At 45.1% G+C, this 20,000-nt stretch overlaps 1 protein-coding gene across 2 annotated transcripts in view; it reads right to left on the bottom strand.

Moving 5' to 3' along the window:
- ptpra (protein tyrosine phosphatase receptor type A) overlaps positions 1 to 20,000 on the bottom strand; it is a 57,867-nt gene that overhangs the window by 22,869 nt on the left and 14,998 nt on the right. For both annotated transcript variants that reach the window (XM_063211562.1, XM_063211563.1), the window contains exons 2-5: positions 5,839 to 5,883; positions 1,244 to 1,330; positions 539 to 1,051; positions 191 to 214 (exon numbers count right to left, since the gene is read on the bottom strand). In XM_063211562.1, coding sequence (XP_063067632.1) covers positions 191 to 214; positions 539 to 1,051; positions 1,244 to 1,325 — 619 coding nt within the window. In that variant the 5' untranslated portion in view covers positions 1,326 to 1,330; positions 5,839 to 5,883. The remainder of the gene's footprint in view (positions 1 to 190; positions 215 to 538; positions 1,052 to 1,243; positions 1,331 to 5,838; positions 5,884 to 20,000) is intronic.

Below are 20,000 nucleotides of genomic sequence, written 5' to 3'. Positions count from 1 at the left end.
CAGACAGACAGACAGACAGACAGACAGACAGACAGACAGACAGACAGACAGACAGACAGACAGACAGACACAGACACAGACACAGACACAGACACAGACACAGACGCACACGCACACACACGCACACACGTCGCACACACACACAAACACAAACACAAACACCCCTTTAGTTGTGACAATTGGCTCTTACCTTCTCCGCCACCACTTTCATTCTCTGAAAAAGAGAAAACAACAGAAGTCAACAAATGTTTTTATAACTCAAATGATGAAATTGTATGCATGCACGTATGCACCTACACCTCTCTCTCACACACACACACAGACACACATATACACACTCCAAATACAATTCGCAGTAGGTACAATATGTGAAATGTGACAGTGTGAATGATTAAAATAAAATGTTTTCTAAACACAAAGTGATACAGAAATGTAACTAGATATACAGGAAATCACTGTACACATATCCTATGCAATAATGTCCAAGTAAAAAAAAAATGGATCAAGCCATGTTGTCTCCGTTGCCTTGGTAACATACCGTTAGACGGGTCGGTGTACGGAGCCAGGGTCTCCGTGGTGACCGGCAGGTCGGGCTCCGGTTCCGAGGGCGTGGTCTCGCCGTCATCCTCGTCTGTTGGCGCGACCGTCGTCTCCACCACCACCTCCGGCTCCGACGTGGTGGTGTTCCCGTCCGGGATTACCCCCTCCCCCGGGCGGCTGGTGGTGGGAGCTGGGCTTGGGGCGGGGGGCGCGGGCGGTTCCGCGGAAGGTGTGGTCTGGACTGGAGGGTCCACGGGAGGGGGCCCGGCAGGGTCTGACGGCGGGAGGGTGGGGGCTGCCGGGGTGCCTGTCCCTGGGTCTGGGACTGGGTCGGGCTGGGGCTGGGGGTCAGCGGGGTCGGGGTTTGGTTCGGCAGCCCTGGGGGCTATGGTGGGGGCTGGAGGCAGGGTGGGGGCCGGGGTTGCCAGGGGGGTGGGGGGCTGGGTGGCATTGCTCTGTGCTGGGGGAGGGACTTCGGGGACCTCTGGGAATGTCAGATTGAGGTGCGGACCTGTAAAGAGGGGGGTGGGGGCGTGGCAGACACGAGGACAAGTCAAGGGTCTGGTGAATAAATGAATCGGCAGTATGTACAGTATGTGTATGTACAGTATATGTATGTCTGTTTCACCTGTGTGTTGGTGTGTGCATTGTACGTACAAATGTGTCTCTCACACCTAGGTGTGAGTGCGTGCATGTATCTCACCTGGTGTAGGGGGGATGGTCTGTGCAGAGGTGAGGGCCCAGAGGGCCGCACTACAGAGCAGAAGCAGCGGGGACACACCCATTCTGCCTGAGGGGGGGCGGGACAAAAACAGGGGTCAGAGGTCACGTCGCTCCCAGTGTCTCACATCACAGGTGACATCACATGGAGGCTGTGGTCACTCAACATCAACATCACTCACTCAGCATGTTACACTGTTTTGTTACAAAAGGTAGACTTTTTTTTAACATGACAGGTGTAATACAAGTACCATTTGCAACAAAGCTAACTGCTGTTCACTCCCAGTGTCACTCAACAAGTAGTACGATTTGCATTGTTCTGTTACAAAAAGTGCATTTTAAAACAAAACATGACAGGTATAGTACAAGTACCACACATATCACATGACCTCCAGTGTCTCACTGTAGTAAAGGTTAGTAGAGTTGCCCTGCCGGCTCAAACTCTGACTTTCTGGGGTACCCTACTGGGACCCCTGATCGCTACTCCAAAAAGCCAGGCTCATTGGTGTGACAGTCAAAGCGCACCCACACAACCCTTATGATGGACACTCCATCACACTCACATCAAGGCTGCGTTCCCTCATCATGCTCACTCGTTCACCACTGTTATATTCAAACTGCACTTTTGAAAACGGAACATAAGAAATATTTATAACAAAAAGCAAAACTTCTAGAAAAAGGACAGATGTCGGATGACTTCCAGTGTCTCACATCAAGGCTATGTGTCCACTCAAGGGCTACAAATCAATACATTTCCAGTAAAAATTGACTTTTGTTTTGAAATTCATTTCCAACTGAAAGCTTTTTGTGTCATGTCCAAAAGATAAAACCTTAGGGTAACTTTCTGGGCAGTGTGGCAAAACAAACCATAACAAGAAGTAATAATGTTCCAATTCTAAGAAATAAAACAAATAAATAGAGAGAAGTTGTAATGTAATGCAATTTAATAAGGTCCAACAAAAACACACAGTGATGCGCAGCGTGAGTGGGAAAGCACCCCAAACAACATTTGTTAGCATGGTTGCCTGGCAGCACTGCCCAGTGCCAGAGAAGCCGACAGAGGGGGCGGACAAAAGGGGTCACTTGTCCCGGGCCCAGGGAGAGAGGGGGACCAGAATTGGATAATCATTACATTGTATGCGGGGCTTGAAATTGACATCAGCCAACCGACCAAATGCTGGTGGTTTGGTTGGTAGAAAAGGAAACTTACTAGCCACTTTGACCCATTAGCGAGTGTGTGTTTGGCTAATAAGATAAACATTGACTAGCCTGGTTGGCTGGTGATGAAAAATAGACAATTTAGGGCCCTGATTGTATGTATTGGGTTTGGGGCCCTTTCAGATGTCTTTGTCCCAGGCCCAGCTAAAGCAGTTAGCGGCCCGGCCCAGTGTATCATTTCCACTTTAACAGTAACTCTTACACCTCTAGGCCATCACAAGGTCAGGTTACGAGGTCAGCCATGCAGCATAATAAACCCATTCAGACTGTCGGAAGATTTGCGTCAGTCCGTTTATGACAGTTTATCAGAGCCCCCCATTTTGAGGTTAGTGGGGGCATGAATTGTGGACATATTATAGCTCTTACTACTAAACTAATGGTGAGGAGATTATACTTCTCATGTTATATAGCTACTGGTCCAGATGGGTAGAGAGTACACGAATAAACAATATTGCTAAACAGTTGGTGAACCACTATCTTACAGACGACCAGTGGTCTGTGGGCCAGACCTCGAGTGACACTGACTTAAGGTTTAATTGTTCTATCCGTCTTTGACCCTTGTACTCATGTGAAATCAGACACTTTTCGGGCCCGAAAGACACCGATTTCAATAAAACGTGTTGTGCCTTTTCAGAGGCAAGGCAGAACCCCAGAGCTGTATTTTATTGAATCTGACACCAATATTAAGGGAGAAACTGACTTAGTCTTAGTTAAGAGGACACCACAATCATCCTTGATTATGTCAGCCAATTTAAGTCACACAATGTTGATTTTGATGTCATTTCAAAGCCCTCACCTGGCTCAACTAATTGACACGATGACTATCTACATATCTAGTTCTGTACTGTTCATTGCATAGCTTGCTGCAGACACACGTCAGTAAAACAATACCGTTACACAACCTCTCTTGCGGACCACAAGTGGTCCATGGGCCACACCTGGCCTCGAGAAACACTGATTTACAGTGTATTGTTCTATGTCATTGACCCCTGTTACTGCACATTCCTTGATCTCTTGTGGGATTTATAACATTTCTCTTACTCTTCTCCACTCCATTATCGCTTACTCATACACACCCCTTAATGGAGTGCCGTCTCGACTTCAAAACATGGAACACGCCCGGGGAAAGCCAGGGGAATTTTGGGGAGGGCGGGATCCCTTCACTTGTGGCCACTACTGAGACAGCATGCCGCAGCTAGCGCTGAGTGATGACACAGCACAGGCGACGTCTTTATATCCCTTCGTACCCGACCCACATTAGGATTTTGGGATTTACTAGGCATCCCCCGAGTCAGGCATCTGGCTGCCATTCAAGTGACACAGTGTGGCGGTTCAAAATACCTGAGCTGCATTCTGCAGGGTAAAACACTTGGGGGAATTCCATCCTACGAACTAACCCCGCTTAACCCATTGTATCCTGGAGACACATATACGCTGCACTCCAGTTCTTGAGATTTGAGGGTTTTTTATTAGAAATGTGGGTGTTAGAGCTGAATGAGCACATTCTAATGCAAAACGAGGGTCCTAGATTTTAAATGCAACTTATTTCATGTTTGTATATGCGTCAGAGGGTGAGATATTTAGAATTTAATAGGCAGAGGGCACTCTTTCCCAAAAAGGGCTTATGCTAAAATGGGGGCCCAAACTGGGGATCGCAACCGTTACAGATAAATGAGAATTTTAATAAAAGCCGGGAAAACACAGGCTAATAGTGCCCATAATTCCATGAATTGGTTTGTAACAATCTACACTTATGTAATAAGTGTAGGCCCATTTATTACCTCCGTCAAGGAAGTTATGTTTTCTTTCGCCTTGGTTTGTCTGTGTGTCAACAGGATAACTCAAAAACATATGCACGGATTTGGATGAAACTTTGTGTAGTTGTTGGAAATGAACCAAGGAACAAGTGAATAAATTCTGGTGGTGATCACGAACCGGAACCATGATTTTAAAAAAGATTCTTCGCCATTGCTAGCCTAGAAATCTAGATGCCCAGAGTGACCGCAAATTGAATTGGGGACAGGCAGAATTTTGACATTCCAGTTTCGAACTCCACAAAGGGAAGGCAGGGAGACTTAAGCTAGATTTATGCTTCGGACGCATAGCCTCTGCGTCCGTCCGTCCTGTGTCTGTGTGCGACCACGCCCCCCCGTGCAGAGGCTCTGCGCCCGTCGTCGAGCGCCTCGAAAAAATCCTAACTACCCGTCGGACGGACGCAGACAAAAAGGCGCTATGATTGGTTGTCTTGCTACTTCCTTGTTCTTGTGGCAGCGCAGTGTCGGAAGTGTGCGAGAGCAAAGCTGTATTCTGTTAAAAACTATATTAATGCCTTGGGTGTAAATACATGAAGCTACAAGCTAAGTAACAAACAATGCATCAGTTGAACACTCGTGGCACAATGCCTGCAGTTTTACTACCATAGCCTGTTCCTCCACCGAATGTAAACACATCGGCAGAGACAACTGTTTACATGCTTGCATTTTCTGCACGTGAAAACAGACTGGGTATGTCAAATAATGATACCAGTACATTGCCTTTGCAGTTTGTGTGAAAATACTCAGTCAACTGGGCTAGAAAGCAACATTGCTTAATAATGACCGTAGTGCTTGACATGTAGTGAAGGTAATTGTGCTATTTTAAGTGTGGTTCGCGACGAGACCTCGGGCACAGATGCATGAAGGCAAAGTTGGTTCGTGGCCAATCCCAAGCGACTTTTGACGCGCGCAGTTGCTGAAGTCTAATCTGACCTTTGGGGTATAACATAGTCAAATGTTCTATCAAACAGCTTCCTTGGCAGAGGTCTGCACTCTCAGAGCGCATTTGTAGTTTAAAAAAAAATAAAAATAAAAAAACAATTAAGGAATATTAGAAAATAGTGTTTGCTGTTTGGAATATGGGGCTTTTAGATGACCTTGTCCTGGACCTGGCCAAAGCTGTCAGCAGCCCTGTATTGGGGGTGGGGGTCGTGAAAATATACTCTGGGCTAAAAGGGAGTCTCAGCAGAAAAAAAGTTTGGGAACCACAAACCTAAGGAACCTGAGTAGAGCACTTTGGAGAAACTCAAATCAGACCAGGAAGGGGAAAAACACACACACACACACACACTAAAAGCAAGTCCTTTGTGGGATCTCATATGACACATCTGGCCCCCCATAATCATGACATCGTTGGATACAATGTAGCAACATGCTGTACAGTAATGCAACAATGGTTGCCATGGTGACAAGAGAACGAAGAGTGAGTGAGTGAGTGAGTGAGTGAGTGAGTGAGTGAGTGAGTGAGTGAGTGAGTGAGTGAGTGAGTGAGTGAGTGAGTGAGTGAGTGAGTGAGTGAGTGAGTGAGTGTGGGTGTCATGGTTACCTGAGAGGACGAAGCTAGCATGTGTCACTCATGAGCGCAGGATCCCTGTTGGAGACACAAGAGAGACGCACATTACATTATATTACATTACATTACATTGCATTGCATTACATTTCAATTTATTGACGTCTTCATCCAATGCAACTTAATTATACAGGGTATTGGTTATAGCCCCTAGAGCAATGTGCAGTTCGGTGTGTTGACCAAGGGCACTTCAGCCATGGAGGTGTTGGGAGAGGTTAAGGTGGGATTCGAACTTGCAACCCTCTGATCTAAAGACCCTCTTCCTAACCATTCGGCCACAGCTGTCCCACACAGCAGGACAGTGCTGTTAGTTTAGTAGCAAAGGGGTCAGGCCACATTGAGCTCCCCTCAACACACCCTGCCCAGGTCAACCAAAACAGGAAGAGGGAGTTAGCGTGTGTGTGTGTGTGTGTGTGTGTGTGTGTGTGTGTGTGTGTGTGTGTGTGTGTGTGTGTGTGTGTGTGTGCGTGTGTGTGTGTTGGACACACAAAGGGCCCACTGTGCACCACCCAGGGCCCAAAACTCCTCTCTGGCCGCCAAAGGGCGCTCAGTTCAATGTCAAACAGCAGCAGCGGCGGCAGGAGCAGCAGCAGCAGCAGTCGACCTCCACAGCAGAGCAGCTGAGGCCACTGACTTGGCACCCACACTCTCACTGGCCAGAAAGGTCTCTCTCACATACACACACAACGTATACAAAACACACATGCACAAATACAGACACACACACACACACATGCACACATTGCCAGCATTCATCTACAGATCTCTCATATCTCCCCCCCCCCCAAAAAAAAACCTACACACACACCACCTCACTGGTCTCAACACACACACATATGCACTGGCGCGCGCACACAAACGAGTTCACACACACACACACATGGGCGCGCACACACACACACACACACACACACACACACACACACACACACACACACACACACACACACACACACACACACACACACACACACACACACACACACACACACACAACACACACAAAACACGCACGCACACATTTTTGAATGAAAATGTAGGAGGGAACATGAGGGAATATCACTGACTTGACAGCAGGAAAGAATGTGGGGAGTATGTCTTGGCCGAGAAATGTTTACACTTCATGTGTAACTTAGGTATACACTTGTTATCCAAAAAGGGCTGGGAAATGTTTCGATAAAAAGGAAACTAGCAGGTTGCAGGAAGGAGAAGAGAGGCAAGTCTGAGCAAGACGGAACATGGTCAGTGAGTCTAGGACCAAACATGTCAGATGTGAAATGAGGGGGCAGAGAGAGAGAGAGAGAGAGAGAGAGAGAGAGAGAGAGAGAGAGAGAGAGAGAGAGAGAGAGAGAGAGAGAGAGAGAGAGAGAGAGAGAGAGAGAGAGAGAGAGAGAGAGAGAGAGAGAGAAAGGAAGGAAGAGAAAGAGACCGGGAGGGAGATTTGGACAGATATGAAGAGAGGGGATAAAAACAAAGTGATATGGGAAAGGAAGGGAAAGAAACATATAGGGTGGAGGAGTTGAAGGGAGAGATAAGGGGGAGGCTAAGGTGAACAAACAAGCGTGTAGGGAGGGAATGAGGTGGAGGGGGAAAGACACAAAATGGATTCAAGTGACGGATGGAGAATAGAGGTCTAAAATACCACAGAACTGAGTCAGCTCATCAGTCCTCTTGTTACTTAACATGCACTTGTATATGACACATCAAAAAACTGCCACAACCCTACTGATGGGTCATGTCAAATGGGTGATGTTGAGCAAAGTTGTATAAAGTAGAACTATTCTTACATTTGTAATTACAACAATAGTGGTATGATATTACATGGTTTCAAGTTTGTAATATCATACTACTACTACTGGTGTAATTGCATCTGTAAGAATACTTCTGCTTTTACTTCATACAACTCTGATTGCTGGGTAAGAGCTGGAGAGCATGTCCTAAACAAATACACACTAGATGGCCCCCATCACAAAACAGTCATAACATGCTGACGATGCAAAGGCCATGACCTTGCCGGGGTAGCAACTAGCGAGCTGCCTTTCTGCCTAAAGAATCCCAAGACCTGGACAGGTAGCGGCCTGTTGACCTGAAGGTTGCTGCCTGGACAGGTATTTGCCTGACGTTCTGCAGAGACCGGATGGATTAGTATGATAAGACTTCTATGAGCTTGTATCTGTAGCTGAGCAAGCGTCCAAATGAAACTACTAAGGTGTGTGTTCATGTGTGTGCGTGCGTGTAAACCCAGAGGCATGATCATGCAGGAAATCTACTGTGGTAGCATTCATTCAGCAAAGAAGGAAGGGAGGGAGGGACTGGTTGACAGATTTACTGAACTGGTTGTATAGTGAGATCACTAATTATCTGCCTGGTAACTCATTATGTACAGATCTGGATTGGTAATCTGGCATACAGGGTATTTCCCACTGGGACGAAAATCCTTCCTCAGGGGTTCATTTTTGCATTTCCTTAGAGACTGGCTCACAATTTTAAAGGGGACTGTGGAAAGTCGCAGGTCAAACTCCAGCCCTAATGAATATTCTGCCTAGCAACCCAGTGAGGTAGTGACTCCAATGACTAGGATAGCCATGCTCATGATGGTAGTGGTGGTGGTGGTTGTCTTTTCCCTACCCAGGATCATTCTGGGGACTGGAAATCCCAAATGCAGTAGCTAGCCTAGCTGTTATAATCCCAATCCTAATCCGCTGGAGTTGAGTCACGGGTAATCCCCGCCGTCTGTTGCCCATCAGACAGCCCAGACTGCTTACACAGATGAAACTGCCACTGCCACACAGCACTCTCCTATCTCTTACATAACAACACAGAGGGCCACTGCTGTAGCTGTCGCTGCCACCGCTGCTGCCGCTGCTAAGCCTTCGTTTCCCCTTCCTTCTCAGTAGCGCCATGTCTTCTCGACCTTTCTTGTACTCCGCGTTGGCTTTCTGGAAACAATCCCCTCTCACTTTCAATTAGACTGTGGAGTTGACCTTGCCCTCCGTCACTGTTAATCTGTCTTTCCCTCTCTACACCCCCCCCTCCCTCCCCACACACACACACACACACACACACACCCTCTCTGAAGTACAGTACAAGACGTCCATCACGCTCTTTGTAAATTAATTACTCTTATGTAATACTACTGATCACCATGAATTCATAAGACTTAGGAGCACATGGATCCTCACGCCGAAACAAAACCAGAGTTCTGGATAATTCTGTGGTTCATCATCATCTGCACAGCAGACATTAGCTTGATGTTTTATTTAAAGCATTACCTTTCTAAATTTAAATGATCTATACACTTAAAATGTTTTGTTGACATCTACCACATCAAATCTACTAACTAGCCCATCAATGGATAGCTGAGGAACGCCTAAAATTCTCTTTGATAAATCTACTAGCCTATCAGTAGTAGCTGAAAGCCAACACACTGCTCAAATGCCCACAACCAAACAGATATTTGTGTTCTCGCACAACTCTAAATCTAATCATTGCGTAATTCCACGTTGCCTGCCGTCCTCATTCACTTCTCGTTGGTCTGTTTTGACTGCCTATTTAGAGGATAAACGGTGATTTCACACCTCATTTGTGGAATCCGGCTGATGTCCCAGAGAGAGAGAGAGAGAGAGAGAGAGAGAGAGAGAGAGAGAGAGAGAGAGAGAGAGAGAGGTGGAGGCCAAATGTGATTTAGTAAATCAACTCTTGGACTCTTGTGTATGAGGCCAACAATGCCCCAGTGCCCGAGCTGAGACTGAGCGATAAGTCCTCATGGTTTGTCACTTTCGAGGTGTTACAACATTTTTAAATGTTACATTGTCTCATTGGATTCAAATTGTGAACATTGGAGTCTGCTGTACTAAATCTCTAGCATCGCAGAACTGTTTTCCACTTGTGCCTGACAAGCCTTCAGGTCGGCCATCACTGGCTAGGAGACGAATGTTTGTTTTCCACTTATTTGTGATAAACCTTGTAAGTCCTGTGGGTTGGAAGTCACTGGCTAACATTGTTTCGAGAGCAAAGCCATTGCCAACGAGGCTGGTTGCTGTACTGCGTTGTTCCATGGTTGTTTAAAATAGACTTTCCACCTACTTTTTCCAGACCTAGCTTAGTGATGCGTGCTAGTAATGGATGGAATGGTAGCCGATCACCATGGCACTCTCCTCTGTTGGCCTTGTTACCGAGGGATACGCCTCACAGGAGGGTTACCTCACTTCCTGTTCTGACACAGACTCTGGCCTGGACTTGAGGACCACATCTGGACAAGATCAAGAGACAACTTCTGCACCAAGACTTCCACAGTCCTCCAACGGACATTCTAATGACATGACACCATTCTGATTCTAACGACATGACACCATTTTGATACAAAGTCCCAGGGACATAACCCTGCTGGTGCCAGATGTGGGTTAATGTCATTTCACTGCTGGTGACAGCTGGGATTGAAAATATGTGGACACAAATATGTTGCCACAAATTAGATCAACTGATGGTGAAGGACTCAGACTCTTGTATCCAGACTGATGTCGCATAACTGGCATTGTCACAGAGTGACTCTGTCTGTATGGTATGTTAATATGCCATACAAGTAGTGAATTCACAGTCACACAAACATTGAGCAGGTCAGATATGTCAACCCTTGGGTTCAGGAAGTAAAACACCTACATTGAGCCAACCAGCATTATCCAGTGAGTCAACTGATGCTGGGTCTCAAATGGTGCACTTGTGCACTTCAGTGTTCATGTTTCAGTGTGTATGGCGTATTAGTTACGCACTGAAACATAGTGCCCAAAGTGCACAAGTGCGCCATTTGAGATCCAGCACAAGTATCGTTTTTCATGTTGAACGTCCTGGTCAAGGCTAATATGGTATCATCACTAGTCAAACTGCCTGTGGGCTAATGACATCCTGTATAACTGCGCCTGTCGAAGCCAAACTCCGAGGGGGAGCGGGATGGGAGGAGACAATGAAAACACAAAAAAGAGTTAATTTAAATCGGAGACTGCTCTGGTTGTTCCTGAAATAGCTTGGCAGAAGTGTTGCCAAGATGGCTGCCAGGGGCCTGCCTGAGAGAACTTCCTGTCAGCACTCCAGAGGAGGGTGTTGCATCCTAAAGTGCAGTACAGAACGCCAGTTTGTGTGTGTGTGTGTATGTGTGTGTGTGTGTGTGTGTGTGTGTGTGTGTGTGTGTGTGTGCGTGTGTGTGTGTGTGTTGCACCCTACAGTACAACACAGTACGCCAGCCCAAAACAGGGTGGAATTCTTCTGGTGTGTGTGTGTGTGTGTGTGTGTGTGTGTGTGTGTGTGTGTGTGTGTGTGAGAGAGAGAGTGTTTATCTGTGTGTGTGTGTGTGTGTGTGTGTGTGTGAGAGAGAGTGTGAGTGTGAGTGTGAGTGTGAGTGTGTGTGTGTGTGTGTGTGTGTGTGTGTGTGTGTGTGTGTGTGTTGCACTGTATGCCAGCCCCATAACTGGATGGAATCGTATCTTCTTGGCGCCGCCTGTACGAGGGGTTGTGTGTGTGTCTGTGTGTGTGTGACTGTGTGTGTGTAGTGGGAGTGCCTCATCCACCCCAGTGCAGTGTCAAAACAGAACTACAGGGGAGAAGGTGACAAGTTCGAGTCCCCAAACCACCAAGGTACAAAGGGTTGAATACATTTTATTGTGTTCTTTTATCAGATGCCAACTGGCAGAGTGCGGCGGTAAAACGCTGGCAAACTTCGCTCCCGAAGCCTCATGCAGATGTGTTATCGCTGAGCTGACAGCCTACACACCTTTAGCTCAGTGGTACTGTACTTGTGTGTCCCCAATGCCAAACTCGAGTGTTGACTGATGGGTCACAAGTTCAAGCCCAAGTGGCGGTTGGGTCAAAGACGAAACAGGGGTTTCAGGACTCCAAAAAATAAAACTGTTCCCTGACACCGTTCTTCAACTTTTTTGGGTACATTGGAGTGTAGAGTGATTAAGTTTATTATTTTCTGTTCAGAAAATAGTAAGGAACATGCATTTTACCCCATTTTCACCCATAAAATGTCATTCAGTGTAATACGGTGTTAAACTGTTGATAATGCAAAAAAACATATACAGTAGATGACATTAAAAATAAAATAAGCTACATACCATAGTAAAGGCCTATATTTAAGGTCTTCATCAAACCTAAAATTTCTAGTAAAAGGCATTTGCAAATAGTTTTTGCAGTGTTTGTAGTCTTTCACCGAGTGCATTTCACCCATTTGGCTTTAAGAAGTTTTTCCACTGAAGAGAAAATCAGTTTAAAATGCACAATTATTCATTTGTTGTATGCCCCCGCATTTGTTGTGCTAAACAAATAAGTTTCGTAAGAATTTGACTTTATTTTCACATAAAAATGTGCATTTCACTGAATGACCACAACTATTACACTGAATGATGCCTTGGCAAAAAAGCCTATATAAACAGCTACTTTTCATTGCTATCATATTGTTACCATCATACTACAGTACTCAACGTCCTGAATGAGTGACAACAGAAATAGATGTTGTCAAATAATTGGTATTTTACTTAATATTGTTTTGAAGAACTTCCAAGATCACAAGTTTAGAGGTAGGCTACTACTTAGGCCTAAAACAATAAAAAAGAAAATTCTGTCTGTTAACCTGCATATTTCCGGGATTGTGACTTAGGGTAATTCATGTACAACTTCCAAAATCCCACAATCTACCCAGTAATATGGATGCTACATGGCAATAACAAGGTTATAATGGAAATAACAATAAAAGTCATAATTTCAAGTAGTATCATCATATTATTGTATCTTAGAGTAATATTGCAACTTATATTGCCGTTTTGATTTTTAATATACAACCATGAACTGATTACACTGAATGAAATGACCCTTATGCCCCGTGTACATCGGGAGCGACCAACGCGAATGAAGCGACGGAAGTCATTCATTCTCTATGGAGGGTGCGCGACCAGCGCTACCGGAGCGAATTCGCCAGGGGCGAAGCTTCTTGAGCGACCAGGGCGACTTTTGACGATTAAACTCAAGCTAATCTTAAGCGAATTCGCTATGACGCTGTTCGGCGAAAACCAATTGGAACGTTCATATCGAGGAATGTCCCAGGCTGTCAAGACAGAGCCGTTATGTGATTAGCTGAATCAAACATGTCAGTGCAGCGTCCAGAGCGAATAAAACGAATTCATGGCGAAACTTCTTCAACTACCTCAGCTACCTGGTCGCGTTGGTAGCGCTTGATGTACACGGGGCATAATGCACTGAATGACATCTCTTACACTGAAGGACGACCAAATACTTTTCACCTTATTTTTACCTTTTTACAAGCACACAGTTAGTCACCTACATGAGACGATGACTTTGACCCACAATGTTTACTATGTCTATTTAGAAAATATGCTTGTTTGGATGAATATCTGAGTATAAAAAGACATTTCACTGAATGACATCTGTTTTTGTGGACGCTGTTACCACAAGATAAAAATACAGAATTTTGACTATTGAAGAACAAGATTCTCCCTTTGCATCATCACTTAAAGGATAGTTCCGGCGTAAAATGAAAGTTTCACCATCGCTTTCCCATGCCACATAATGTATCTAATGATGAGCCATTCTGGGCAATGCCGCGCCGTTATGGAGTTAGCTTATTTTAAGCTTTTTGGTGAAAAACGCAGCCAACGCATCACGGCGGGGCCAATTATAAACCTTTTCTTTTCTGATGTTTCCCCGCTATAAACAACTTCAAAAACGCTACACACTTAATCACAAAGGTCTCGTCAATCAAACCGAGGCACAGAGAATGTCATCGGACCACAGAATCTTTCACTGGCCAGTGTTTTCAGAGGTGTCTCACTGTTGCAACTGACCCGGATGCAGGCTAGAAGACTCTAATGAGCAGGGCGCGCGAGGTCAGATGGACCATTACGCAACGGAGGAGGGCTGGAGGAATTTATAAAGTCGTACTAGAAGTACTCTTACAGATGTAAGTACACCACCAGTGGTGTGTTATTACAAAGCTGAATCCATGTTATATTATACCGTGTTGCAATTACTTTGTAAGAGTAGTCTGCCTACCTGTACTCTCCATGCAACTCTTCAAATCTGCTGCCTGCACACACGGTAGTAGCGATCCCTCCGGGTTTTTACGCCAGTTTCGTCCACTTCTAATGCTATTAGCCATTCCCGTAATATGGCTGGTTTAGACAGTGGCAGTCGGTGAAAACGGTCGGGGTTCCAGCTTTTCATTTTACGGTCGCAGCCGGTGCGAACCGCGGACCATGTTTAGCCTACCTAGCCACCTGATTGAGTAGCCTGCATCCGGGTCAGAGAGTTGCAACAGTGAGACACCTCTGAAAACACTGGCCAGTGAAAGATTCTGTGGTCCGATGACATTCTCTGTGCCTCGGTTTGATTGACGAGACCTTTGTGATGAAGTGTGTAGCGTTTTTGAAGTTGTCTATAGCGGGGAAACATCAGAAAAGAATAGGTTTATAATTGGCCCCGCCGTGATGCGTTGGCTGCGTGTTTCACCAAAAAGCTTAAAATTAGCTAACTCCATAACGGCGCGGCATTGCCCGGAATGGCTCATCATTAGATACATTATGTGGCATGGGAAAGCGATGGTGAAACTTTCATTTTACGCCGGAACTATCCTTAGGGTTCCTTTTGATGATGTCACATATTGTGTGTGACTATCACTTTTTATTATGATTTAAAAGCACCATGTTGATCTTATTACACTGAATGATATCTAAGGAATTGAAAATCCGGACAAAAGTCCCCAGATGATTTGAATATCAAAACAAAATGGTAATGAAACGTGCTTTTGATACAATAACAAGAACACTTCTAGAATTATGCCCAGAGAGTGAAAAAAGAATTTTGTTCGTCATTTTGCATAATTATTCAAGGATGTATTGATGATTTTTAAGTTCGGACCATTACACTGAATGACGTTTTTGCACTTTATGAGATTATTTAACACATACATTCACAATTATTTTTCTTTAAATGTTACTGAAATGAGACACCAGACTATGCTGTTTATCAGCATAACATTCAAAATTCATTCATTTACTTTTTTGATAGTTAAATGAGTGCGGAACAAAAAAAATGCACGTCTCGTCTTTGACCCTGTTACACTCTGTATTATTGACTTTCCGATTTCATAACTTTGCAGAATTTCCTCTGGTGTCAGCTCCTGTATGAAGGGTGTGTGTGTGTTCTGCACTGGGGTGTTTCTACTTTTTCTGGAAAAGAGGGTATTTTCTGTCTCCTCTCTGCCACTTGGCGTGTCAGAAACAGTGCTTCCATGCTGCTTTTGTGGATCGTCCTGTGGGTTGACCCCACAACAAATGCATTTTAACACACGCATGAATGTAAGAACGCACTCGCACACGCACCCACACCCACACATACTCTCTAGTTGAACCGGGAACATTATGACGCGTCCTAACATGCTTTGCGTGTGGAAACACACAGGTCACCAGCGCAGCTAAAAATGCCACAGGAAGTGATGCGGAAAACAAGGAAGTGGAAATGAGATGTCGCTTCAGGTTGAAATAAACTCCCCATCACCATCACGCACATCCATATTAAGTCTGATCGGGTGCAGGCTCGAATACACTCCAATCACTATCATTTAAAAATAAATAAATCTGTATACGTTTCACCTTGGTGAAATTTCGGGAAACCAAGGCCATTCCTCCGCCTGAAACGTCACTAACATAAAGACGTTTGTAAATGAGAGCTCATCAGATCCATCTTTGCCTTGTTACTAGGTTAGAATTAATTCCTCCATTTTTGGTATCAGATGCATAATACAGTACACAAGTGACCCCCAAATACTTCATTACCGAATGGTCACATGGGTAGACGCAGAATTTCTGAGTGGTGGATGACGGAAGTGATAAGGGTATCAGTTTAAAGATTGTACCTTTGTTTTTGTGATTAATAAAAAGCGATAAAAAAAATAAAATAAAACCAGTCATGCACTTTTGCCCTGTCTTCTGCCATTCTTGCACGGCATTCTGGGAAGAATTCACTCACTGTGGTCTATATGCGGCCTCAAGATGGGTTGTAAAGGCTCTGAAGCGTACAGTACTCATCTCTCCTCTCTCCTCCTCACTTCTCACCTCACCTCAACTCATGTCAAGTCAGCTCTGAATGGATGGTGAAAGGCGGTGCCCCCCCTCCTCCTACTCTAAAAGCTGTGTTTCCAGACCAGAGAAAAGACAGAGGCCATAACTAATTTAAAATGTTTTACTGTGTGGGTCTTCACATGCATGCACACATACACACACACCTATACACGTACACACACACTTACACAGGCACATACACACACACACACACACTTACACAGGCACACACACACACACACACACACACACACACACACACACACACCTATACATGCTCACGCACACAAACACACATGCTTCTTGAGCATGTAGAAAGCCTGTGGCTATTTCCACTATCCATCTCCTGCACTTAAAGTGTTCCCTCGCTCAGATTTACTGTGAGACTATCCAGCCAGCCTAGCACCTCTTTCTCTCTCTCGATCCCTCATCTCTCTCCATTCTTCATCCCCCCCACTCTCCTAGTCAACAACAGCAGCAGCAACTCAACCTATCAAACCCTCTCTCTTAGGGCTATTCAGGTTCTCAGTGTTGATTTATTTATTGGTTCATTCATTTATTTGACCTTTATTTTTTACCACGAAGGTCCCGTTGAGACATATACATCTTTTCCCTATTCCCAGGGTGTCCTGGTGTGCGTGTGCATGTGTTTCTTGGGTGGAGGCTACCTACTAAATTCTGCATTGACTACATTGACTCTCCATAGAGAAATAATCCATCGCTTCCATCGCTCTGGTCGCTTTTGGTGTACACGCACAGTTAGGAAGAGGTTCTTTCATGTCACAAATCAGGCCGATAAGGGCAGGGCCAGTCCTCTTTGCTAGTCTGAGGTAGTTGAACATATGGCAACAACAGGAGCAGGAGATGCCATCTTTGCCAGTCTGGGCCTGGGGTGAATGCAGGGCCGAGGTGCCTTCTTTGCCGGGTGATTGCGCAAGCAGCAGCGGCGTGTAACGGCTTCCTCTTGAGAAACCCTGACAGTTAGTTCACATGCCTCCTGCACAGACTACCTCTCCTTCTACCCACTATATTGGTGTGGGTGCATGTGTAGAATGCCTTTCTCTGTGTGTGGCTCGATGGCTGGGTTGATGGTGTGTGTGTGTGTGTGTGTGTGTGTGTGTGTGTGTGTGTGTGTGTGTGTGTGTGTGTGTGTGTGTGTGTGTGTGTGTGTGTGTGTGTGTGTGTGTGTGTAATTGCATGTGTGCATCTGCATCCCCCCTCTCCAAATCACACAGCTCCAGGCCACTACTGTAACGGGAACCTGAGATGCCTTCTCAGAAATGTCACCACAGACACAGCAACGCCACCAGAGTGAGAGAGAGAGAACGAGAGAGAGAACACGAGAGAGAGAGAGAGAGAGAGAGAGAGAGAGAGAGAGAGAGAGAGAGAGAGAGAGACAGAGACATAGACAGAGACAGAGACAGACAGACAGGCAGAGAGAGAGAGAGAGAGAGATAAATAGAAGAATAGAAGAAGAGGAGAAGGGGAAAATGCCATTGGCCTGCCACCAGATAAAATGTAAGATGTAGCATCATATCTTTGTTCTCATTGCCTCCAAAATATTCTCCTTTTGTCATACAATAGTGTAAGTGTAAGGGGTGGGTGAGTTCTTGAACTTCTTACAAGTGCAGTGGTGCTCCTTGTGAACCATCTCTACCCTCCACACTCACTACACATCTGACACTGTGGGTCTCTGTACTCTATTGGTTTGGCCTGTCTGTTTCCAACTCCCAACGCCAAACATTGTATCACACCGTGACCACCTACACAGCTTTTGCAATGGAAACAACCTCAGCATCTATTCAAACTGTAATCTCCACAACGTCGCATTCCTTCCACACAGGTTTTCTCAGCATTTACACCAGGTCATGTTCTCTACACTAGTGTTTCTGAACAGGGTCTCAGAACCTGGCTGTCTCCAGATGAATGGGTTCCACCTTGCTCCACGAACGTTCATCTAGAAATACGGCGTATACATAAGTCTGCAAAGGTGTGTTTTTTGTAAAAAAAATAATAATAATAAAAAAGAATCCTTGCACATGTTTTCAGTGTTACATGACTGTAGCCTTGCGAGCCATCCTACGTACTTCCGCCAAAGGATTGGCTCCATACGAAATGAAATGGTAGTATTATGGGATGGTCAGGACCAGGCTAACAGGACTGTCCAATATAAAAAAATGCCAACTATTTGTTCCTTCCACAAAGCCTCAGCTTTGCCTATGGTGCTATCCCAGACTATTAATCACATGCTGTCTGAGCTTCCTGAACCCTTTGAACTCATATCTGCAGTGAGGCATACATTACATGTTGCCGTACATACATGACGCAAACACAGGAACACAGACAGACAGACAGACAGACAGACAGACAGACAGACAGACAGACACAATAGGTCAAGCTTTTGATGTGATAAATAAGGCAAACATCCCATCGGTCCCCAACTGAACACCATGGAGGACTCATAGGGGTCGCATCGGGAGGAAGCAAAGACCTCGTCTCGTCTCGCCTCATCTCATCTCATCTCTGCAGCCCGAGGCTCATGGGGAGAACAGTCACAGGACTGACACATCACTGAAGCAGAAATGAGCTCACTCCCATTCTATCTTTGTCTTTCCACATCAGCTACAGACATGTACACACACACACACACACACGCACACGCATGGGCATACTCATACGCATGGCAGACAGTGACCCAGACACATGCGCTTAAGACACAAAGAGGTGGTCTCGTCTTTATCCATCATCCAGCCATATACACACACTGCACACACCAACACACAAAAGATATAGATCCAAACATACTTTGCAGACAAAGCCAGGGACAGACGCAACCTCTTCAAGTTGAAGTAACACTCTGCGTTAATGACTCACGACAACACAAACAGTGCGAGATGGATGGTGCCATGTTGATTGATAACACGTCTGGTAACAAAAGCTACAAAACCTGTTAAGCTAGTCAAAATGTATCAAAGTGTGTCAATGTCTGCCTTGCAGATTTTCATTTGCATGGGATCATAGCCGAGTAAGATGGCTGCTCACAAGAGCCTCATCGCTATAATGTCATCTATCCCTTAACATCTCCTTATTGACATTATTTCTGACAGTATTTTGTCATTATTTTGAGCTTCATCAACAACTGGTTACAGTTATTGTCCTTTTCTCTGTAAAATGGCTCTCATTTGGCATTTGTACCTATTGTTCTGTGCACTGCGTATCTGCAAGTCTTGTATGCTATGATTATGTCCTCAATTCTAAGTCGCCTTGGACAAAAGTGTCTGCCAAATGTAATGCAACATAATGTAATATAATATTGAAATACAGTACACACCATGTTGTCATCCTCGGGACACAGGCACGCATGGGAAGCCTGCTCACATTTTCAACCACAAATATTGCCAATATTTTTTCTCTAATTTACTCCAGAAATTATATTTGCATTAGCAGAGTTTACAGTGTCTGTAAATACTGTGCTACAGTACCATGTCAACCACTCTGGAACGAGGCATTGACGACCACACGTTTTAATGACAAATTGAAGAAAGATACTAGCAATGCACCAACCGTCTGTGCTGCCTACAGCAAACCGATGGAGGTTACTGATCAACAACAAACAAACATACATGGCTTACTAACTTACAGTGTAACTGGGACTCTAGGTAAATGTTCTGCTATGGAAGAAGAGTGAACAGGTGTGTGTGTGTGTGTGTGTGTGTGTGTGTGTGTGTGTGTGTGTGTGTGTGTGTGTGTGTGTGTGTGTGTGTGCATGCATGAGTCATGCCCAGCATCCTGCCCTCCAATTAGACTCCACATTAGAAACACTTTTTGCTCACGCCAACCGTGCGTCATGTACACACACAGCCACTGGATGCGCTGGTTTGCGCAACAACATACAGAGAGCACGCTATGATCTCACATTGAATACACAACTCACTATGAATATATAAAAAACACACACATATTGTATACGCATACACACAATACACACCATGAACACGCCTCTGTAACCAA

Source organism: Engraulis encrasicolus, chromosome 12 (genome assembly GCF_034702125.1).
Source record: "Engraulis encrasicolus isolate BLACKSEA-1 chromosome 12, IST_EnEncr_1.0, whole genome shotgun sequence".
NCBI lineage: Eukaryota > Metazoa > Chordata > Actinopteri > Clupeiformes > Engraulidae > Engraulis > Engraulis encrasicolus.
The sequence above is the reverse complement of the archived record's forward strand: the minus strand, read 5'-3'. Positions and strand labels throughout refer to the sequence as shown.